The 25302-nt window shown below is 35.6% G+C and overlaps 1 protein-coding gene across 1 annotated transcript in view; it reads right to left on the reverse strand.

Annotated features, from left to right (window-relative positions):
- Positions 1-25302, reverse strand: part of GUCY1A2 (guanylate cyclase 1 soluble subunit alpha 2) — a 315756-nt gene that overhangs the window by 70549 nt on the left and 219905 nt on the right. Inside the window, exon 6 of the mRNA XM_012755961.2 lies at positions 10999-11142. Coding sequence (XP_012611415.1) covers positions 10999-11142 — 144 coding nt within the window. The remainder of the gene's footprint in view (positions 1-10998; positions 11143-25302) is intronic.

A 25302-nucleotide genomic window follows, 5' to 3' on the forward strand; every position in this document is an offset into this window, starting at 1 on the left:
ATGATTAAGACCATGGACTTTGAAGTCAAACAGATTTGAATCCCAATTCTGAATCAATTCTCTTTTAGTCTTCTTTATTCATTTACTCCTATTTGACAATAAGTCCCTTAACCTCTCTGAGTCTTTGTTTTCTCATTTATAAATAAAAATAACATCTACTTCTTGGTCCATAATTGTTATAAGACTTACATGATAATATGCATATTCATCAAAATATGCCTAAAATATAATATATGCATGTGTAAATAAGTATGTATTTATGTATATATATGTAAATATGTATAATATATACATGTGTAAATGTGTGTGTGTATATAAAGGGAGACACAGAGAGAACATGTAAGAGAGAGAGTGTACACACACTATATATAGCTTAGCATACTACTGAGAACATAGTAAGCACCGGGTGAGAAGTAACTCGTGTTATTAACTACTCAGGTAACAAAATTCTACACCAGGCACTCTGGTGATGTATTGGCAAGTTTTGTATAATGGAAAGATCGAAGCTGTGTTTTTTTTTTTTTTCCAAGCAGATATAACTGGGTTCAAATTTCATTCTGAAATTAATTAGCTACATAATCTCAGTCAAATTATGTAAATTTTCTGAATCTCAGATTCTTTAAATGTAAAATAAGATTACTTTGCAGAGTTTTTTGGTGGGAAATAAAAAACTTAAAATGTTTAATAGACCCAACACAAGTCTGAAATATGGAAGATGTATAATATGCATTATTTTTACATGATCTTATACATATTCTTTAACCCCTTGATGTCTTATTTTCTTATTCTTTAAAATATATAAAACCTGCATATGTGCCCTTCATAGATTGAGTGAGATGATATATAAACTGTCAAACCAACCACCAGAACATAATTGTTTTTTCAACATCTTTTGACTTGACTCCCCTAGAAACATACAAAGACACCAAAATAATGTAGATCTGAAGATAAATGACAATATCTTGAATAATTACTCTGCAAAGAATTTAAAGTCTTTGACAAATATTTCTAAAAGCCTAACAAAAACTTCTCAGTATGAATGTGAAAACATTACTGAGAGAAAGTCACGTATATATTTCTCTTTCCAAACCAAGTTAGTCATTTGTAGGTATTGGTTCCATAGACTGTAGTTCTTGGGAGAATCAGGGACATATCTGGTTTGCTTACCCTTATATCCTTAAATGCCTAACCAATTGTTTAGAAAAATGGTAAGCATTCAAAAAACATTTGTTGAACAAATGAATAAAAGTCACTGTCAGCAAGGCTTGAGCCAGATTCATGCAGAAACAGGCTTCATTTGAGTTGAAACAGCAAGCCTCCAAAATAAGACTTTCCTCTTCTGGAACACCCAGTGCACACTCCAGACCTGTGTTCCCTGTCAACCTTCTGATTACTTGGTCATTTGATCATCAAAATTACTCTATTTCTTCAATTTCAATAAGTCTCCCACTAAGAACTATTTGCATCCATTTTGGACATTGTTGTCAAAATTACTATATTTCCCCAAAAAGTGAAGTCTGAATTAATGAAGCTTTACCAAATTCATATTTTATGATTGGTTTAACCTTTGAACAAATACATTAAAGGTAATTATAAAGCAGAATAATTTCTTAGAATTGAACCTATGTGGAAATTTGATCTTGTAGCATTCGCACACAAGGTGACAATTTCTGATGCAGTAGGAAGCATTACAAATGTACCAAAATCAATTCAGCCATTAGGAAAAAGAAGAGTTGCTAGGATACCACATTCCAAATAAGCAATATTATGGTGGTGACCCAGACAATTACTATATGCCTGGCATGACATCAACACAAAGCTTAACAGATTCTGAAAAGCACTTGTGACACTGAATTGTTAGTACCATATTTGTAACTTAGGTGATTAAAGAATGGCCTTTAAATGACTCAAAAATTCAATTGTAGATACAGAAAAATACAAAATCAAAGGTGCTTCCTACGGCTAGCAGAGTTTCTCCTGTACATTTAGGATGCATGCACATTTTTGTTAAGCTATGTCTCATGACATCCACTGAATTGAATGAAGTTCATTCAATTTTTTAAAGAATCTATACTTTAAGTCTGTATCTTCTATTTCTATGTGTTTCTATATTCATAGAAAAAAGGCTTTAAAGATATTCAACAAAAGGTAAAATGTGGTTATGATTGGTTGGTAAATCATAGGTGATTTTGACTATCTTCTGTGTACTAGTTTTCAGAGGTCACTGGACTTTTTGTAATTTTAGAAGATTAATAAAGTTATTATAAAATAATTTTTAAACTTTTATTTGGAGCTAGATATGAGATTTGAAGACAGTATAGCAAATCAAAAACATGAAACCTAACTAAGTAAACACTTTGGTTAGCATGCAGATACCACATTATTGTTGTATGTATTACCTTATCTTGTATTTTCATGCCATTTTTTATACTGTAAGATTCAAGCTGCTAACGTGGCATGTGTGCATATAACTTTAAAAGAGACTACATTAAACTGGCAGTAAAAGAGAAAAGATCTCCAGAACCATAATACCCAAGAAAGACACCATATTCTAGAGATAATGTACTAACCTACTAAAACAGAATGGTGAAATACATCTTAATATCCCCTTAGAAACAAAAGTTGGCAGATGGATATTATTATTCCTTACATAAACCTCAGATAAATAAAAACATGAACTTCTTAACTGCTTGGAGGCTTCACACTTCTAAAGCATAATACACAAAAATCAATAAAAATGAATGCTTTTACCAATATAATTTTTAGCCTTTTTTTTTTTTTTAGACACAGGGTATCATTCTGTCATCCAGGCTGGAGTGCATTGGTGAGATCATAAACACAATAAAAACAATAAACACAATAAAAAAAGAAAACTACAGACCAATAGCTTTTAAATACAGATGCAAATATCCTCAATAAAATACTAGCATACTAAATTCAATAGCATATCAAAATAACAATCCACCATAACCAAGTGGACTCCATCCCAAGGAAGCAAGGATGGTTCAACATACATAAATCAATAAATGTGATTCACTACATAAACAGAAGCAAAAACAAGGACCATATGATCATCTCAATAGATACAGAAAAAGCATTTGACAAAATTTATACCCATTCATGATAAAAAACCCCCAATGAAGTAGGAATAGAAGGAACACATCTCAAAATTATAAAAGCCATATATGACAAACACACATCCAACATCATAATCAATGGGGGAAAGGTGAAAGCATTCCTACTAAGAACTGGAACAAGACAGGGAAGGGTGTCCACTGTCACCACTTCTATTCAACATAGTGGTGGAAGTCCTAGCCACAGCAATCAGGCAAGAGAAAAAAATAAAGGGTATCCAAATTGGGAATGAGGAGGTCAAACTATTGCTTTTTGCTTATGATATGATCTTATATGTAGAAAACCCCAAAGACTCCACCAAGAAATTCCTGGAATTGATAAATAAATTTAACAACCTCTCAGGTTACAAAATCATCATATGCAAATCAGTAGCATTCCTATTCACCAATAACAATCAAGCTGAGTTTCAAATCAAATACTCAATACCATTCACAATAGCCACAATGAAAAATAAAATACCTAGAAATATACTAAACTAAGGAGGTGAAATATCTTTACAAAGAGAATTATGAAACAATGAGGAAAGAAATTACAGATGACACAAACAAATGGAAAAACATATCATGCTAATATATCAGTAGAAACAACATTGTTAAAACGTTCCTACTACCCAGATTGTGAAGTGATGTCAGAATTTTCAGTGCACAATTTTGTAACCCGTGAGAAGCAATGATATTAAAGATTATAACTTCTTTAGGAGTATTTACCCTCACAGTGATAATATTATCAAACTTTATAAGATATTTAAACCATGTCTCCACTAAAGAATGTATTTCTTTTCTGAAACTGTAAAAGTCAAGACTGGTGCACAAAATAAAACTGAAAAATTTCATACTTTACATGTAGTTTCATGAAAATCAATTTAGCTTCTATCCCCATTTTGTTTCTCCTTTCACTAACTCATTATTACTATTTTTTCTTGTAACATAAATATGCAAATATCTTCACAAAAGGACTGCTTGGGAAAATCTGGTTGACAAATATCATAATAAAACTCTTCAGTAAGACTAGCATTTTGAGAAATGTATGGCTAATAACTTTCTTTTTCATAGTCTGAAAATACAATTACAAGTCTGTGATTAAATGAAATTGAAATCTATCATGATTACAGATCAAAGGTAAAATGACCTAGCAATGGAATTTTATCTCATGGGCATACACATGTAATATAGTATATTAAATTATTATGGTGATATCTTATAGAGAGATAATAAGGCAGTAGCAATGCTCTGTCTATTAAAGCTCGGCACTGCAGAATCATGCCGGAAGAGTAATCTTATGATTAAAATAAATACTGTATTCAATCAATAAAAATAATTAATAATTGAGCTGAATGTGACATAATCTTTAAATTCAATGAATACCGTGTGAAATAATGAAACTATAACACTTTTAAATATGTTGCTTCTTCACTACAATCCACAACAAACAGTAAACAAGGGGAAAATACACTGAAAAAAACAACAGAGCAACATGACTAATAAATGCCACCACCCAATCTGGCCAATGACTGCAGTTTTCAAAATAAGGCTAGAAAAATACTCATTTTTTTCCCTCACACAAATGAATCTTTTTTCCTTTAATTGTTCTGTTTTAGTTTTAGTTTTTTTGAGATGAGGTCACATTGTATTGCCCTGGCTTGTATAGAACGCCTGGGCCCAAGGGATCCTCCCACCCCTAAGCTCCCCAAGCAGTTGGAACTACAGCCCATGCCAACACTCCTGTATAGAATCTCTCTTACTTTCTAATTTAAAAAACAATCATTTGGGATGGAACACCTCTAAAGTAGATCGCTTCCATTCTTTTAAAGAGGAAATCTAATATAAATGTAAATTTCTTGAAGACTAAAGCCACAAAAAGTCTAACATGATAGTGGAATACTCAAGGGCAAAAGAAAATTTGATAATATAAATTTTATTTAACATGGCTTTATTTAATGTCTACAGAATGCATTGATTAGGAGCTCTGGTTAACTATTATTTTGTCTGTCTTTTCTTCATTTACAAAATGTAAATAATAGCAATACTTCCCTCATAGAATTATTGTGAAATGTAACATCTATAACATAATAGCATATTATATAATTTGAATAACCTTGTGCAGGTCAGCTAACAGAGCAATGAAAAATTATTGCACCAAGATCTGGAAGAAGATGAACCTGAGAAAAGGTGAGCACTAAATTTGGGGATATCTTTGCCCTGTGGGCATCTCCTGACTCCAGAAGAAATGACTGAGAGGTTGAGAAATTAGGCAGTACTTTTGACAGCCTTGCAGGACTAGGGGAACAAAAACTGGAGTCCAAGAATTCCCAAGGGCAAGGCCTTGGGAAACCCTTCCTACTTTGAGACGAAACCCTGACAGGCAGTAACACAGGTATAAGGGTAATACCAAAAGCACAGGAGTGAACCAGAAGTAGACTGGTTTTCGCAGAGATCAAAATCCAGTTTTAAATCACCTGGTTCCTAATTGCTATAACCCCTAGCCCCTTGCCAGAAGCAACTAAAGTTGCTCTTTAGGAGAGTAACACACTCCTAGGTCTTAAACTATTTCTACAACATTTTATGTACAATCTCCCACACTCAAAAAAAAATAAATAGTAATTAGGCAGACAAAACACTAGCAATTCAGTGAAAGAATGGATAATATGATAGATTGCAGGGGCTTTAGAGAATGGGATTATCAGGCAAAGCATTTACAATCATTATGGACGATGAATTCAGGAAATAAAAACAATATGAAAAATGTTGTCAGATAAATGAAAATTTAAAATACTATAAGCTGCTATAATCAACATTATGTATTAAGTAGATGGGATTACCAAAGATTTCTGCAAGCAACAGAGGGAAGTATGAGTGAGTCAGAAGATAGATGTGAAGACAGTATATAGAATGAAGTTCTGATAATTAAAAGGAAGCAAACTACAGAAGAGAATCTGTTATAACTTTACTTGCAAACACTCAGTGAACAAGTACTTTAAACACACTGATTTTTAGAAACATAAATATATTTCTAATTCCAAATAAATTTACTATACAGAATAGATCTATTAGATATGATGGTCCCCAACTTTTCTGGCACCAGGGACTGGTTTCATGGAAGACAATTTTTCCATGGCGTGGGGCGAGGGTGGTACGGAGTTCAGGCAGTGATGCCCGGCTCATTTACTAACAGGCCATGGCTGGTACTCCGTCCAGGCCTGGGGGTTGGGGACCACAGTATTAGAAAATATATTTAGCCATTAATTTTCACCAGTAATATAGTATTTTTGTGTATTATGGCTACGATAAATAGTAACTTACTGAAACTGCCACTTTATGTATTAACCAGAATATTAAAAGTAAATTCCAATATGCCTAATTGATAGACTTTAGTAATGAGGGTAACCGAGCTCAGTATCTTATCAGTGAGCTCCTCTAATGCCTATGCAGTTCTTTTCTGATGCCTTAGATTTTTTTCATATGTCCATAGATTCTAGAACTAGAACATTTAAGATATGCACACATACTTATTTGGATAAGTATTCAGCATAAAAAGTACAAATCAGAATTTTATAAATAAACAATTATCAAAAAATCATAAAGAATTAATCAAGTTTATCAAATACAGTCAGCCCTCTGTATCCACAGGTTCCTCATCTGCAGATTCAACCAACTGTGGATTGAAAATACAGTATTCAGAAACAAGAAACAACAAATAACAGTAAAAATTAATACAAATTAAAAAATAAATACAGTATTACAACTGTTTACACAGCATTTACATTGTGTTAGGTATTATAAGTAATATAAGAGACTTGTGGCCCTTTTATAAAATAGAGTATTTGCATATAACCTATTAATACAAACATCTTCCTATATACTTTCAATCATCTCTAGATTACTTACAATACCTACTACAATGTAAATGCTACATAAATAATGGTTATACTGTATTGTTTAGGGAATAATGACAAGAAAAAAAGTCTGTACATGTTCAGCATACATGCAACCATCATAGGCTTACCTACATTTTCAATCAGCAATTGGCTGAATCTGAGGATGTAGAACTCATAAATACAGAGGATTGACTGTAATTAATTTTTCTTTTTCTAAATATAATCCCAGGCTGCAATCTCATGGGGTTAATTAAATATTGCAATATTTGAGAAAACCAAATTCTTCCAAACAGTAAAATAACAATATCGGGTTTCCTTTATACATAGCAACAATTATTTAAAAATTAATTACAGAATAATTGTTTTATAATCTCAAAAAATACTGTAAACTCATTAGTAGTTGAAGCTTAAGGAGCTACAATTTAATGTATTACAATACATGCAAATTGCACATTAATATTCCTGCTTTTGGACTAGTCAGAAGAAATTCATAGCATTACCTTGATTTGCAATTGAGATTGTGAAACACATTAGTATTACATGATTACACATTGTTTAACTCTATTTCACAATCTCTCTATACTTGACTCATTATTTAAAATGTACTGTTCTCTGAACTAATGAAGGGAACTTGAATTTGTATGCCTAAGAGATAAAATTTAATGAAAATATATTTTAAAACTGGAGTATACAATTAAAACTTAGACATTTGGACATACTCAATATTCTTTAAAAGGCATAAATCATGAAAATGCTACTTGTCTTTCTAATGTATCCCTAATCACATTCTCTAGTCAATCCTCAACCCAACTTCCCTTTTCCTCATCAACACTATTTTTTAAAGAATAAAGCACAGACAATAATAAATGACTAGTTATTTTAATTGAAGAGTGGTTAAACTATTAGTATATGTAGCCTTTCAGCACTAAAAGTTTTATTAAGAAAGATTAGGTTCACAAGATTAAAGAACAGGATAAAGTTATCCAATTTTCTAGTAAAATCACAATCTAGCTAGTACAAAGGAGAGAGAATATAAATTTGATTTTACTTTTCAATTGTCTATTGTTTAAATATAAGAAACAGATTCTCTCTAGGGAGGAATAAAAAAGGAAAAGTCATAATGCTGGCATTTCCATATTTTCATCCAGCAGAATAAACATCATATTGATCAAGTGTGAAAAAACATTCCAATCATTCTTTTTAAAAGCAATCCTAGGCCGGGCGCGGTGGCTCACGCCTGTAATCCTAGCTCTCTGGGAGGCCGAGGCGGGCGGATTGCTCGAGGTCAGGAGTTCGAAACCAGCCTGAGCAAAAGCGAGACCCCGTCTCTACTATAAATAGAAAGAAATTAATTGGCCAACTAATATATATATACAAAAAATTAGCCGGGCATGGTGGCGAATGCCTGTAGTCCCAGCTACTTGGGAGGCTGAGGCAGGAGGATTGCTTGAGCCAGGAGTTTGAGGTTGCTGTGAGCTAGACTGACGCCACGGCACTCACTCTAGCCTGGGCAATAAAGTGAGACTCTGTATTAAAAAAAAAAAAAAAAAAAAAAAAAAAAAAAAAGCAATCCTAATTAAAGTCACTGCAGACTGATTTTTCAAAATTTATCATACAGATAGACCAAACTTGTGTATGCTTTATGGATATAGTCTAGAACTAGCCTCTGAGTTTCATTAGAGTATTTATTAAACAATAATTTGTGTGAGTATTTATATACTGCCACATCCTCTGGTTATTTTTTAAATCAAAACAATGCAGGCAATTTTATAATTACTGAGTCAAGGATATTGGCAATCATTTCCAAGCAATTATAATTGACTATTCGGGTTTCTATTTCCCATCATTACAGGATGCCTCAAAGGTTTATAAAGTCATATAAAAATTATCAATTTATTTTTCAAAATTTGACAGGCTTGGGGAGTCTTGTTTTGAGCAATCATTGCAACTGTAAAAGCTTGTATTTTAAATAGACTATAAAACTTATATGATTTGAGGTAAACAATCAACTGATCATGTATCAATTGTACTATAACACCCAAGCATTTTATAATGAAAGATCCAATAAGTTTAGAAATGTTCCCATGGCACCAAGCTAGAAAGCAATTCAAAATCAAATTAATATGCCAAAAAAAGAATCCCAAACCATGCAAATCCTATAAATTAGGAATGAAGCTAAAATAATTAAGGTGATTTATTAGTTTGAATTCTCTTTCTGTGTTCTTATTAAATCTTTATGGACATTTCCTCTTCTGATTTAATAAGACTATCTGATTCATAAAAAAGAGCTAACGTTATATCCACAAATGAATATACTGATGCACACTGTAAAACACAATTCCCTGGTTTTGTTCTCTAGTAATTTCAGTTTGCTATGACAATACTGAAATCAATACAAACATTATCTTTCCTGTGAAATAAATCTAGTATTAAAAACAATCCCAAATGATAAGACTTCCCAGCTAGCAGGCTTGAAAATTTAAGAACTGATATGAGTTTAATCTGGAATATGTGTATCTGCAGTTTACAGCAGATCTGAGACAGTATTCCTTTTGTTTGTTTTCCTAGAAGTGGCAGAAATGCCATTGAAATATTTGAATAACTCAATAATCATGCCCTGAGGGAACTTAAACTAGATTTTTTTTTTTTTTTAATGCTCCACACTTCCCTAATTTCCTCACTGGTGGAAGTGGTTAGAAAACTTTCTTTCCACTTTTAAATTGTCAAATATAAACATATATGTACACATTAAAAATAGTAATAACATGAACAGTTTTGTACTATGTTCATTTTCCCTATTATATCTCCCTCCTTGCTGTCATCTTTCATTCCCCTGAATTTTGTGTTAATCATTCTCTTTCTTTCCATCAATTTTCTTTTTCCATCCATACAGGGATTTCTAAATAGCACATTTTTTTTCAATTTTTTCGGTTTTGAACTTTAATTAAATGAAATAATTCTACAGCATTCTTCTTTGATTTGCTTCTTTTGGTCAATGTTATGTTTTTGACATTCATCCTTATTGACATCAGTAGCTGAAGTCATTCATTTTCCCAACTGTATGCTATACCAAGGTATAAATACAATTTATCCACTCTACTGCTGATGGATATTTGAGTTATGTCCAGTTTGAGGCTATTATGAATAGTAAAACTGTGAATGATCACTTGTGACTTTTGTTACACATGCACAAGTACCCCGCTTGTATTTGTGCAAACATTTGGGGGAGAAATTGCTGGGTTGTAGGATGTATATAAGTTAAACTTTACTAGTTAATGCCAAGTGAACTGTACCATTGGTAATCTCGCCAGGTAGACCCCAGACTGCAGAGAACCATCAGTACCAAAAAGAGTTATTCAGCTCTAACCTTTAAGTTATGCCAGAAGAAAAATTGTAGAAGTAGCTCTGAGGTCTGAGGCTTTATAAGGAACACCTGTACACTATCCACAGGAGGTTGTCCAGATCCTCCATTTTCTTGCTTCATTGATTTTACTTCTTGGATTACCTCTCAAACTCTGAATCTCACCATCATCCTTGCTTAGATTTGGTGACTTGGTCACTAACAGTAAGTTCTTCGCCTTCCAGAAGTGAGGAGTCTACAGCCTCAAGGCCACATGTGACCCTCCAGATAGATCCCCAAGTGCAACAACCCCTCAACCGAATTGGAATTTTACAGAACATTCCGTGAAGTTCTATGAAGTCTGGGTTCAGTCAAAGGGCTATCATACTCAATGATCCAGAGATCCAGAAGAGCTACTAGCTCTTTCTTTTCTCCACAGTAATTTGCCTTCCACATACTTTTTCCTATTTTGGACCCATTTATTACACATTTGTTCTTTTCCTGTTACCGCTAGTCTTTTCTTGTCCTCCATAAGCACCCAAACTGTCTAGATCTATAAATTAAAATAGGCAGTATTCAGAAGGGAATTTCTTGCCATCTTCAGTTAATGGTACACTCCCTGCTCAAACCGGGTTGTTGAGAGGGTTACCTGAATCGGTCTTCCATCAGGTGTCAGCACCTCCTCTGAAAGTTCCATCATCTTCAAGGCCATCAGAGCAATGGGTTTCGCATGGCAGAGGCTTTTCCTGTGGAGTCCTGCTGCAACACAGTATGCGTCACCTATTGTTTCCACCTGCAGCAATCAGACAAATCAAATGCAAACGTATGATAATGAGCTAGAAGAGGAATGATTAGTTATCTGCAATCACAAATGTTGCTGAAAAACATGTCAGCAAAACATCAATAAATTAAGCAATTAGACAACTGTGTGTAATCACAGTTGAGTTTGCAAACAGCCATAGTCAAATACTGACATCTCATTCCAAGGCTGTTCATTAACATTATCACCATAGATGATCACTGAAATTAGGAGTAACTGTAATATAAAATAATTATCCCCTACAAAAATAGAACTGTCAGTATTTCTCCTAGATAATTTCCAAATAATGGCATTTTACAGGGCCACCCTCTGGTCTCCTTCAAACTTTCAAATAGTCCTTTCCTGGAAAGCATTTTTTCCTAGTTCTCCCACCTTCCCAATTGCTCCACCCTTTTACATACATCTGTAATTTGTTGTCAGGTCTGTTCTTACTGAATAATTGCAATACCTAACATTTCTTGAATTCATACTCTGTACCATTAATTCTGTCAGCCACTTTACATTATCTCATTTTATCTCCACAAATATCCTAAATGAAAGAAACTACTATTAGTTATATTTGAGAGATAAAAAATTGAAGTGCAGAAACCCACCCATAAGCATACAATTAATGAGTTAATGGGCACTTTAGGGGTTTTTTTCAGACTCTGCTCTAAGTCTATTATCAGCACCCATTCTGAATGGCCATTGCTATTGTTAAATATTTTAAATATTTAACCCATGTTAAAACCCCCACATTTCCAAAGCATAGAACATGACATACAAGCATAAGAAATACTTTCTGAAAAAAGTTCCCTAATTATCCACTATAGATATGGTGGTAAAATCCTCAATAGTTCCAATATTATTAATTAGACCAAAGTGATTAAATTTTGTGTTAAATGCCCACTTCCAATGTCACCTTTTCTGTGAAGCCCTCCATGATCCATCCATTAGTCCTTAGTAAAAGAACTAATCATTTCCTCTATTCTGTTTCAACAGCACTTTCCACATCTATTTGCTATAGTATTCATCACAGGCCATAATCAATATGTATCTATATAATCAATATGTGTCCCAGCTATGATGTGAGCTCTTTACAAATGGAACCATGTCTCTTTCATCTGGGTATTCACAGTGTTTAGCATGGTGTCTAAAATATAGCTATTTAATAAATATTTACCAAAAGAATAAATAAGTTAATCATCTATGTTAACCATGATTACAACAGCAGTCATTCTAATTACTTGCTTATTTTCACCATTCATTTCATAAGCACCATGTAGACCTGTGTGCTATGTAGACCTGTATAGGAAAAAAACACCTCAATGACTAGAGATACTTCTATCATAAATATACCGAGAATTATACAATATTCTATTAAAATTTAATATCACTAATTAAATTTCATGTGAATGCATTCTAACACTATAATATTAAAAAGACATCATAAAATTCTTTAAGCACCAATTTAAGGAATATTGTAAGAACACTTAAGAAGTTCACGAGACTATGACTGACTGCCAAACTTGTCACTTGACTTTCAGGAAATATGCCTCAAAAATGATTCTATTGACCTATTATTGTATTCAAAATTTTCACTTCAAGACCTGTTTTCTGATGCTATAAAAATGGAAACAAAATTATATGTAAGAATAGAAAGGCAATGCAATGCGAGTTGGCAATGGTTTTATTCCAAAGACTAAAATATACTTCCTGGAAAGAATTCTCACTGAGGAAGACATTCAGCAAACAACAAACATCTCAAGTGTGACCATCTACCATTTTCCGCCTAATAACACAATGTCATTTGCTAATCCTCACATTACCCCATCCTTTCGTATTTCCATACAATTTTAAAACCTAGAATGCTGTTAGCTATATACTTTGAAATTGATTTCTGATTTTCAGATACCAGAACACCTGGGCAGTAAATTGCTTGCACAAATTGAAATGCTTTGCAGCCACTCTGTACACACATATTCCTGAAGCACTTTCTGGAATCTCTATCATTTAACATCTTTATCCTTATCATCATCTCTATTACCTTTTCAGAAAAAAAACTCAAGCGTTCCACTAAAGAATAGTTATATGTTGCACTTTCTCCTTAGAAGCATGTCATGTAATAGCATGGAAAAGATGGACCAATATGTTACCAAGTGATATAGCACATAAATGAAATACAAAATAAATACATGCACAATGAAATGTAACAAATTCACATTAAAATAAATGCATAATCTTGCAAGATTTTATAGCCTTTAGTTTCCAAATGTTTGAAGTCAGGTTAGCTAACAGAAAAAGTAGAATCAAGAAAGCTAGGCAAGAAATAGACATCAAAAAAACAATGACGCATACTAGCATGTGGAATTCCCACAATTATTCACAAACACTCAACCTACAGAAAAGAAAAAAAAAAAAAAACCTAAGAGATGTGGTTTTCATAGGCTAAGCTAGATTATGCTTCTGTAACAATAGAACCTCCACATCTTAATGCACTAAAACAAAGGTTTATTTCTCATTCATGCTACCTATTCAGCAGGTGAAAGGATTAGAGTGGAGGGAAGAAACTCCACATCTCGTCACTCTAGGAACATGGCTAATAGAACCTCCACATCTGGAGCTAGTTACCATGGCAGGGGGAAAGAGGTTCTGACTAATAGTACAGGAGCACAAAAAGCTTCCTCCCAGATGTGACATGTATAGCTTCTCACGATTCACTCACAAAAGCAAGTCATATGGCCATTCTTAACATAAAGGGTATGGGAAAATGCAAACCACCTTGTAGGCAGAGAGGAGTCAGAAATATTTGGTAAACAGCATTAATGAGAACATGAATGAGTAGGTAATCACTCAGAAATTTTCAAATGCCCAGATGTCTGTAAAGTTTAAGAGTACATCTGTGTGATGTTTTTCTTCGTTTCCAGACATATTCAGCATCTTAGCCTGAAAATCTTGGCAGAAACACTGCTGCATTAGTAATGCAGCTTTCCATGAACACTGTGTATTTCTCTCTTCGTCTAAGGCAGCATATACAAGTTTAGCAAAATTAGCCATATGTGGAAATTTTAGTGGATCCTTTCAAAGTAATTAGTCAACTTTGCTTCGTGAGGAGCAGGGAAAGTGCAAGAGGTATACATTAATTCTAACTGCTCTTGGGGTAATTCCCTTGAGCCAAACCAAAGTGAAACAAGTGGACGTTGTAAACAGACTATAAAAGAACTGTCCCAAAAGTTGACTATGTTCTGAACCCCTTCATAATTGCCTCAGTGTTTTATGTAGTTTTAAATACAACAGACACAATCTAAAATGGTGCATCTCATTTACTTTCATCATCTCCCACCTCTTAAATAGCATTTGATAAGAATGAAGATGGTTAAACTAAGCATGAAGATGGGAAAAAGATAAAGCTTATGCAAATGTCTGAAAAACCTTACTTTCTTTTATGAACCTAGAAGAGGAAGCTTAAGTACCAAAAATATTAGGTATAACAGATGCCTTACATATTATTACAGCTGCTTTTACCAAACTTTAAAGAATTCACCTATCTCAGTATATCTTTCCTCAACACTTTTTAAATCAAGATCTTCACATTATTCCAGAAATAAAGATGATATAAATCAATTTCTTAGAGCAGTGCATTCACTTCTTTTATTTACTTTATTTCAGTTTTAGGTATTTTCATTTTAGATCATTCAAAAGAATTTATTTGAGTTCCTAATGAAATCACATTCCCATAAAATTCTTCTCCTGCCCCTCTAGCTCGGGAAGGAGTGGGAGTGGGGGGTTAGTATTGAGGATAGGATTAGCCCAATGGAACAATGCACACAATTAACCATCGGACAATTAACCATCCCTGTCCCATGTGACTCACGACTATCTCAGTCTAATTCCATAGTCCTGGGTCTGTCTCCCTGTGAACTTTCTAGAGGGTCAGAGAGCATTGGTAGTCTACATTACTGGACAACCTCTCTCTCCCTCTGAGAAGAAGGGAAACTATTTCCAATTCACTGAGTATGCAGTTCTTTTAGGGCACATCCCCCAAAAATCTGCAAACAAGGCAAAGTCTATCTCAGGACTCAGCCCTCATGTTTTTCATGTCATGCATGGACACGACAGCATCATCTCTTCCTCCACCTACACTTCTTCCTTCCCCAGCCTCTCTCCACCTCTCCCCACCTACCACCTCTTCTGCTTTCCTTACCTCTTCTACTGTCATTGAAAAGTGGCACCCTCCTCAGTCAACGTCATTTGGCCAACTCCCTAGACTAACTATTGCCAGAGACCTAGACTCAACCTCTGTAGGGTATTTTCTAATATTTAGTGGGGAAGCAGGGGCACTCTTTCCTAAAAGTATGATGCCTATCACTAACAGTACTGCCAGTAGAAAATTGAGGCCTTCCAGGTAATGGCTGGGATATCTAATGGGTAGGGTAGCTCAGAAATTGCAACACCCATGTCACCCTAACTCTAGAAAAGAGGGTACTCCTAGTCCCAGTTGCTGTGTATAGAAGTAACTAAAACTGATCAGAAGAGGCTCCACCTCTCACAGGGGATCAAGAAGCAGCCCCTGCCTCTTTGGAAACTAAGCATATGCATATTCATTCTAATCAGACACTATATTGTGAATCCACCCCAACATTTTATTCCATCCCCTCTTTAAAATATTGACTATGAAAAAGCAAAATTATTATTAAGCTATTCTTAGTTTTTATAAATAATCTTGTAGTCGTTCAATATTAGCAACTTCATTACAGGATCTTCTTTTATGATGCTAAAGGTTAATACTCTAGAAATAATTTTGATATACTAATGAGATTAATGTTGCAGAGGCTGGAGCTCTGTACTTGCCCTCCATATGAAGTTATGGGTAATATCTATAGAACTAAGGTGTGTGATAAGGAGTCATTAAAGCAACCTCATCATACCTCCGACTTTCTATGTGTATGACCACCTGTCATACAAAGAACTGAAAATCCTCATTTGACATTGTTCTTAAGCTACACTGGCACTTCAGAGGGAAGAATTTCTGTATACAGGTACCCAATCCTTGCATAGTCCCAGGAAAATAAAAGGTCATCTGCTCCTGAAGCCCACTGTCATTGTTACATGTGGGCAGCTATTTTCCCCAGTGGCTTTAAATTCATGGCCTGATCATTCTCAGAGCCTCTGATATAGAATATGGATTGAATTCAGGTTGATTTACTCTTTCTAAAGGCCCCTGATGCACTCGTTACATTTAAAGACCTCTCAAAATGAGAAGAAGGAAAACTATTTCCACTTCACTGAGTACGCAGTTCTTTTAGGGCACATCCTAAACAAAACTGCAAATAAGGCAAAGTCTATCTCAGGACTCAGCCCTCCTGCTTTTCAAGTTTCCTTTCCCTATTTCTGCATCTGTAACTTTCTTACATCCATTCCATGGACAAATTTCTATCACTTCTCTCAAGGTATATATCATGTTGGCGGGTGTGTGTGTGTGTGTTTATACTCTCCTCCTACTGGATATTTATTGAATTTTATATCCTAGACCTCAGCACAGTATCAGGATGCCCAAAAAGAGTTTTACTAAATGCTTTAAATTGCATCCAATTTCTGAATTTAGGGATCAGAAGTGTCCCTTAAGCAAGTTTTTCAAATGCAATACTCAGGACCACCTGCATAAGAATTACTCAGATTGGTAATCAGTAATTGTTAAAAATTAGATCCCCAAGTGCCACTTGGATTTATTAAATCAAATTCTAGGTATAAGACTCAGAAATCTGCATTTTCAAAAGCTCCCAGGTGTTTTTTTATGATTCCCAAAGTCTGAAGACCTCTGTATGTGATGTGAGTTAAAAATAGTAGAAGATTCACCCAAATAGTCACCTTATTTTAAAGAGCCAATAGGCTTTCAGAAAGAAGAGACGTAATCTAACCTGACTCCAGCTGTTTCCATGTATTCCTTCTGTCTTCCACTCTGTCAGTAGGGGTAATGAACTTTTCCAGACATTTCCTTGTTTGTCAAAACTGTAGACTAAAAACAACCAGCCTAAACGTGCACACACACCCTGCCAATGTTGAGAATAATCTGGCAGAGTAGGCATTCAATGATCAAAGAAAGTTTGCTGAGTTCAATTAAATACATCCAAGTGACTTGTTCATAATGACTTAGCAATTCAAGTGGAAATAAGAATTTTAAGAATTTACTGATAAAACTACATCAAAAAAATTCCTTCATTCGTTAAAACAATCTGTCTAATTACACTCATTTTGGTTGATATTTTTGACCCAAATACGGCTTCTTTTAAGGCTGTCTCCACAGTGCACAGCTAATACAGCACTGAAAATGAGGTCATGGATATAAATAGAACAGTGATTTGGCCTGGGAACTACTCCCAAATGAGAGAAAATGGATTCCAAATGACTGCCTATCACAGAGAGCTCTCCTCCTGAAAAGGCTCTCAGTAGATCTATCAATGTAAATTTCCGGATCTTGCACAGGAATCCCAATCATGTGGAAAATACTGTCGCTAGGCCCCGGGTTGTTTATCGTAAAGGTTATTTAATACTGAGGCATGATAGCAAAGAGAAATGGATTGAATATCCAGTAAAAATTTCATTCTAAATCCTCAAGTTAGATGTTGGCACCTCAAAATTTCTTTCTGCTATACAGTAAACAGTCCTGTAATATCTTCAACATTAGGGCTCCAGTTTCCCAGATTCATCCATCCCTATCATTCTAACTTACTCCAGGCTCCAATCAAAATAAATAACTCAATGTTATTTGCAAACTTTCTATACCTCCCAGCACCATATTTATACTCAAAGTTATTGCTCTACCTGGAGTCCATCCTTTCACTCTTTATAAAATAATTATTAAGAGTATGTTATTTTTAAGAAAAGTTTTCCAGGGATTCTTGATTTACCAGAACTTTAAACATGTCCCCATAGAATTGTAGATGTCTGCTATATTTTGAATAAACACATAAAAAGTGCCAAATAGTGTCAATTGATGTCACAAAAGTGAATAGTGTGGCCCAATTAGCAAATCAAGAAGAAATATTCCATTAGGAATTTTTTTAAAGGAGACAATCCAACCCTCATAAATTCTACTATTCTTAGATATCTATGGGATGATTATCTTTTATCCCCCCAGATTTAGTTTCAGAAAGCAAGCCTTCTCCAGCCCTTCTTTCTTTTTTTTAACTTCTGTCAAATTTGTCACTTCCTTCCATCTCTTATATCTTTTCTGATTTTCTGAAAGTATCCCCATTACTTTATTATCTTTGATTCTTTTAAAACATCAGTGAAATTTGGTTTTTGTATCTTTTATACTGAAGTCATTTATATTTTGTACTTTATAATTTTCTGTCTAGATTGCTAAATTGTTTAATTTTGAAGGCAAGGACAATGCCTTAGCTATCTTTTAAGTATTTCCAAGAGCTAGCTCCATGCAAGCATTGTAGACACTAAAATATTATGACTGAGTCAAATTGTACGATAAACATCTCTATCAAGAGTTAGGCCAATATAGATAATGTATAAATTACATTTCAAAACCCAACTCATTGTTACATGACTATAAAATATATCTATTCAATCAACTCACATTGATCAAGAATACATCTATGGTATTGGCGTAAAAACCAGACATATAGACCAACGAAACAAAATAAAGATTCCAAAAATAATTCTACACTATCTTTGACAAAGGCATCAAGAGTACACAATGGGCAAAGGATTGTTTCTTCAGTAAATTAATTGGGTAGCTGGATTGGGATGGGAAAATGAAATTGGATTTTTCTCTTAAACATACAGAAAAATCATCTCAGGGAAGTTGTGGCCAAGATGGCAGACTAGAAGCAGCCCACACTCACTGCTCTCAAAGAGATGATCAAAAGTTGCAGGTAAAAGTTCGTTCACTTACAGATGGACTGTCCCAGAAAAGACTATTTTGAATCACTAGAGAAGTGACTGGAGATACCCAAAGTGAAGAAGAGAGAGAGGAGGTGATAGCTTGGCAAGATCGAAAGGTATCTAGGGGAAGCATCCACACATGGGGACAGGTCAGGGAAGAGACCAAGAGATCTCCAGGGCTCTATAGTCCTCCTGAACCTGAGCTGCAAGGGGGCTCCCCCACCACAGCAGGCCTCCAAACCAATTGGGAAGCTGCTTGAAGACTGTGCAGCAGAATTGCACTGGAGAGCAGGCACGGTGGGTTCTGCCAAATTCTGACCCTGGGTCACTGCAAGAGACATTCTGCACTCTCAGCCTGAGTGCCTGGTCTACAGAGGGGTCAGCTCCACTATAGCTGCCTCCCCATTACTCCTGCCAGGTTGGGGAGGGAGTGGATAGGGTGCACACTCTCACACACACCCTTCCCCAACAACTCCCCAGCCACATCCAAGGGATCCAAGCAGAGCTGGCACCTACTGACCCCCAGCATCTGCCACTGCCATTTCGCCATCTTGATAGTACTGCTGCTGCCACCTGAGTAGCACCACAGCAGCTGTTGCAGTTGGACCTGGGCGAATGGAGAGCTACAGCCACCACAACTCACCGATGGGGCACTAAGCATCTCCCCAAATTCATCAGCCACAGGCTGCCCAGTTTTTGTGGCTGAATGAGCTATACTACCACCGGTCCCAGTCCCACAACCTGCCCAGGCAACAGCCAAGGTCCCTTGACCTACCCAGGTACCCACCAAGGCCCAAGACCTGCCCAACCACTGGTCAAGGTTCTGTGACTCACCCAGCCACGAAGGCCCTGTGCTGCACATGCCTTGGTGGCCCCATGCACTGTAACCATGGTGGTGCAGTGAATTGTGCATATTGGTGACCTCAACTACATCCTGTGCTACACAGCCACTGTGGACACCTTGCACACTGCCATAGACCCCTCATTGGAAGCCACCCCCCACTATGTACTGTCAGTGCCCCTGGAACTGAGCAGAGTGAGCACCCACAGACCTGACATCTGGGGCCACCACCTAAACAGCTTCACCCGGCTGCCACTGCCACCTCTGCACAGGGGCTCAAGTAGGGCAAACTCCCATGCTACCTGCCTTCATGGGAAGTGATTCTCCCAGCCCCCTGCCTGAGGTTCCAACAGCAACCTGGGGACCAATTCAACACTGTATGAAAACCCCCAACACCAGTTTAGACTGTGACAACCACAGGAGAATGGAATGATGCAGAAGAACAATTACACTACAAGCCCTCAGTATAGCCACTCCTCTCCCACAAGGTCAATCCTCCAAAGTAGAACAGAAAAGAAGCATTCTGAGACCTCTCCTTCATTTCACTAGATAGGAGAATGCCCAGTAGAGGAAAACAGGTATTCTGCAAACTTATCTGTCTTGAGCTGAGAGAAGAGGTTTCAGATGAGAAGGAACCAGCATAAGAACATTGACAACATGTATAACACACCCAACGGATCACAATGGGATGTCAGATCTCAACTCAAAGGAAAATGTCAAAATGTCAGAGAGGGAATTCAGAATATGGATGGCAAATAAGATGAATGGAATTGAAGCTGAAAACCAACACAAAGAAGTCAAAAAGTTTTTCAGGAGATAAGTGAAAAAAATGAAAAAGTCACTAAAGAAATAGACAACATAAAAAATATATAAAATAACCTAAAGAAATGAGTCATTTAGGACAGCAGTCCCCATCCTTCTTGGCACCAGGGACCAGTTTTATGGAAGATAATTTTTCCACAGATTGGGGGTAAGGAATGGTTTCAGGATGATTTAAGTGCATTACATTTATTGTGCAGTCAAACCTCTCTGCCAATGATAATCTGTACTTGCAGTGACTCTCCAGCACTAGCATCCCTCCCTCAGCTCCACTGCAGAGCATCAGGCATTAGATTCTCATAAGGAGAGTGCAACCTAGATCTCTTGCATGCATAGTTTACAGTAGGGTGTGTTCCTATGATAATTTAATGCCTTTGCTGATGTGACAGGAGGTGGGGCTTATGCAGTAATATGAATAATGGGGAGTGGTTGTAAATACAGATGAAGTTTCCTTGCTCACCCTCTGCTCTTGTTGTGAGGCCCTGTTTCTAACAGGCCATGGACTAGTACTTGTAGCCCAGAGGTTGGGAACCACAGATTTAGGGAATTTCAAAATACAGCAGAAAGCTTCAATAGCAGACTAGACCAAGCAGAAAAAATAATTTCAGAGCTTGAAGACAAGGCTTTCAAACTAACCCAGTCAGTCAAAGATGCAGAAAAGAGAATAAAGAAGGGATGATAACTCTGAAAATATGTGGGACTATGCAAGCTAGCCAATATAAGAATTATAGGAATCCCTGAGGGAGAAAAAAAAAAAGCAGAAAGTATAGGAAACCTACTTGATTGAATAATTGAGAGAAACTTCCCTGGTATCACCAGAGATCTAAATATGCAGATGCAAGATGGTCATCAAACACCTGAAAGATTCACAGCAAACAGGATATCACCAAGACACATTGTCATAAGTCCAGCCAAAGTAAAATGAAGGAGAAAATTCCATAAGCTGCAAGAAGAAAGCAACACCTAACTTACGAAGGAAAACACATCAGACTAACAATAGACTTCTCAACAGAGACCTTCCAAGCTAGAAGGGATTTGGACCCCATTTTTAACCTTCTTAAACAGAGAAATTGCCATCCAAGAATACTGTGTCCTGCAAAACTAAGTTTCATAAATGATGGCTACATAAAAACTCTTCCAAACAAGCAAACATTAAAGGAATTTGTGACTACTAAACATACCCTATAGGAAATGCTCAAAAGTGTACTCTACATGGAACAGAAAAATAGTTACCCACCAGTATAATATCACTTAAAAGGTAAAGCTTGTAGCCCTTACAAAACAGTAGCACAAGATGGAAAATAAAGCAACAATGTATCATTCAACATGATGAACAGAACAGATCCCCACACATCAATACTAACACTGCATGTGAATGGATACAGACTAGCTGAATGGGTGAAATATCACAACCCAAGTTTATGCTGTCTCCAAGAAACACATCTAACTCACAAGGATTTGTGCAGATGAAAGCTAAAGGGATAGAAAAAAATTCCATGCAAATGGAATCCAAAAGCAAGCCGGTGTAGCCATTCTCATATCAGAACTTGGATGGAACTGGAGACTATTATCCTAAGTGAACTATCTCAGGAATGGGAAAACAAATACCGCAGGTTCTCACTAATAAGTGAAAGCTAAACAGTGGGTACCCATGACACAAAGATATGTAAAGGACATTGGAAACAAAGAAGGGTGGGAGAATGGGAAGGACATGAGGGATAAAAACTTACCTTCAGGTACAGTGCACACTGTCCAGGTTATAGGCCCTCTAAAAGCCCTGACTTCACCATTATATAGTGTATGCATGTAATAAAAAATATTTGTACCCCCTTAATATTTTGAAATTAAACAAAAAAGAAGGAAAAAGAAAAATCAACTCAAAATGGATTAAAGACTTAAGTGTAAGTTCTGAAACTGGAAAACTCCTAGCTGAAAACTTAGGGAAAAAGTCCTTTGACATTGACCTCTACAGTGAGTTTTTGGATATGATACCAAAATCACAGGCAACAAAACCAAAAATAAACAAATAGGAATACATCAAACTACAAATCTACACACTAATGGAAACTATCAACAAAATGAAACAGGTAAACTACAAAATGTGAGAAAATATTTGCAAACCATATGTATGATAAAGGGTTAATATTCTAAAATATATAAGAAACTCAATAATATATACTAAAAATAACAGAATTAAAAACTAAGCAAAACACCTAAATAAATATCTCTCACAAGAAGACGTACAGAAAGCCAAAATGTATAAGAAGTGCTCATCACTAATCATCAGAGAAGTGTAAATTAAAACTCAATGAAATATCACCTCATGCCCGTTAGGATGTCTATTATCAAAAGTGTGAGATAACAAAAGGTGTGAGTTGATGAGAGTGTGGAGAAAATAGACCTTGTACACTGTTGGTGGGAATATAAATTGGTACAGCCATTATAGAGAAGAGTATGGAGGTTCCCTAAAAAATTAAAGATAGAGCTATCATACTTTTCAGCAACCCCACTTTTGGGTATATGAGTGCTATCTGGAAAGTATCCAGCCATGTAATATGTTCTTATTATGTTAACAATGGCTGGATACTTTCTGGACAGCCCTTATATATCCAAAGAAAATGAAATCCATATCTTGAGGGGATAGCTGTACTTCCATGTTTATAGCAGCATTATTCAAAATAGCCAAGATATGGCAACAATCTAAGTGTCCATCAATACATGAATAGATAAAGAAAATACCACACACACACACACACAATGGAATATTATTCAGCCATAAAATAGAAGGAAATCCTGACAGGTGTGGATGAACCTGGAGGACATTATACTAAGTAAAATAAGCCAGACACAGAAAGATAAATACTACATGATTTCACTTATAAGTGGAATTTAAAAATGTCAGGCTCTCAGAAACAGAGAATAGAATGGTGGTTGCCAGGGGTTGGGGTTGGGGTTGGAGAAATGGAAAGATGTTGGTCAAAGGGCCCCAAATTTTAGTTATAAAGTGAATAAGTTCTGGGGATCTACCATACATCATGGTGAATATAGTTAATACTACTGTATTATATACTTGAAATCTGCTAAGAGAGTAGATCTTAAGTATACTCACCTCTCTCTTTCTCTCTCTCTCTCTCTCTCTCTCTCTCTCTCTCTCTCTCTCTCACACACACACACACACATACACACACACACACATACACACACACAGGGTAATTATGTGTGGTAACAAGTCAATTATGTGTTGATTAACTTGACTATGGTAATCATTACATAACATATATGTATACCAAAGCACCACATTGAACACCTTGAATGTACACAATTTTTATCTCTTAATTATACCTTATGAAAGCTAGAAAAATGAATAAAACTCCAATAAATAAATAAAATCCTATCCAAAATAAAATCCAAATCAATAAAATCAATAAATAAAATGTCTTATTTACTGTTATGACTCAATGCCTACCTTAATACTCAGAATCCAGTTTATAATCAATTATTTCTTGAAAATAAGTCAATAAGCTTGTGTAAAGAATTTAGCATGGTAACTGGCACATATCAATCATTCAACAAATATCAGTTCCTGTCCCTCCCTTCACAGCAAATTCCCCAAGACGTTCTCTCTGGTCTTAGTCTTCTTTCATAGGAATAATGCTACATGGACTCAACTGCTGCTACTGTTTATTAATTCATAAACAATTTTCCATAGATATTGTCATTATTTTGAGTTTATGCATAGAAAAAAATTCCCAACAACAATCATTTTCTTAACACACTTTATGTGTCAATTGTAACAAACATGTGAGACCAATACTATTGTTCCCATTTTATATATGCAGAAGCTAAGCATAGATAAGTTATATGATTTAATTAAATGGCAAAGACCATTAAAATCAGGTTTTCAGGCTTGATATTCAGTACCCTTTCCTCCAAACTTAGCTGCCATTGCACTGTCATAAACAACTTCAGTAGTCCTCACCTATCCTCTCCCTAATGGTCAAGCATATTATTTTAATCAGGGAACAGATACGTGACCTATTGTATATGAGGTGGTGATACTAGTAATGGAATTCAATAAGGGGAAAAAGGGAGAAGAACAAAGTTTCCCTTTTATGACAGCATATAAACTATCCAACATCAAACTTTGATTCAAAGAAAAATATAAAATTAAAAATTTTTGCTTTGGACTACCTTAAGAACAGCATTATCCTAATAGGCAGCTATCATAGATTTCAACACATGTATGTGCCTGCACATGTACACGTGTGCACACACAGACACACACACAGACACACACACACCTGAGTCAGCTTCAGCTGATTTCTTATAGTGTTCCAACTTCAAGGTCATGTTAACGATTTCAAAGCTTGAAAAATGCACCAGAACTTATAAACATTTATATCTATTTTAACTCAAATTTAAGATGACAAAGTCATATTCCCATTTTTCTACTTTAAAAGATGTTTGCAAACATAGGCATAAATTATTTAAAACTTGCCATAGATGAATAATCTATTAATAGGGAGGTAGCAGTGCTACCTCCCTATTTGCACTTGGAAGACATTTTCCCAGCCAAGTGCATATGCTCCAACACT

This window comes from Microcebus murinus, chromosome 4 (assembly GCF_040939455.1).
Source record: "Microcebus murinus isolate Inina chromosome 4, M.murinus_Inina_mat1.0, whole genome shotgun sequence".
NCBI classification, from domain to species: domain Eukaryota; kingdom Metazoa; phylum Chordata; class Mammalia; order Primates; family Cheirogaleidae; genus Microcebus; species Microcebus murinus.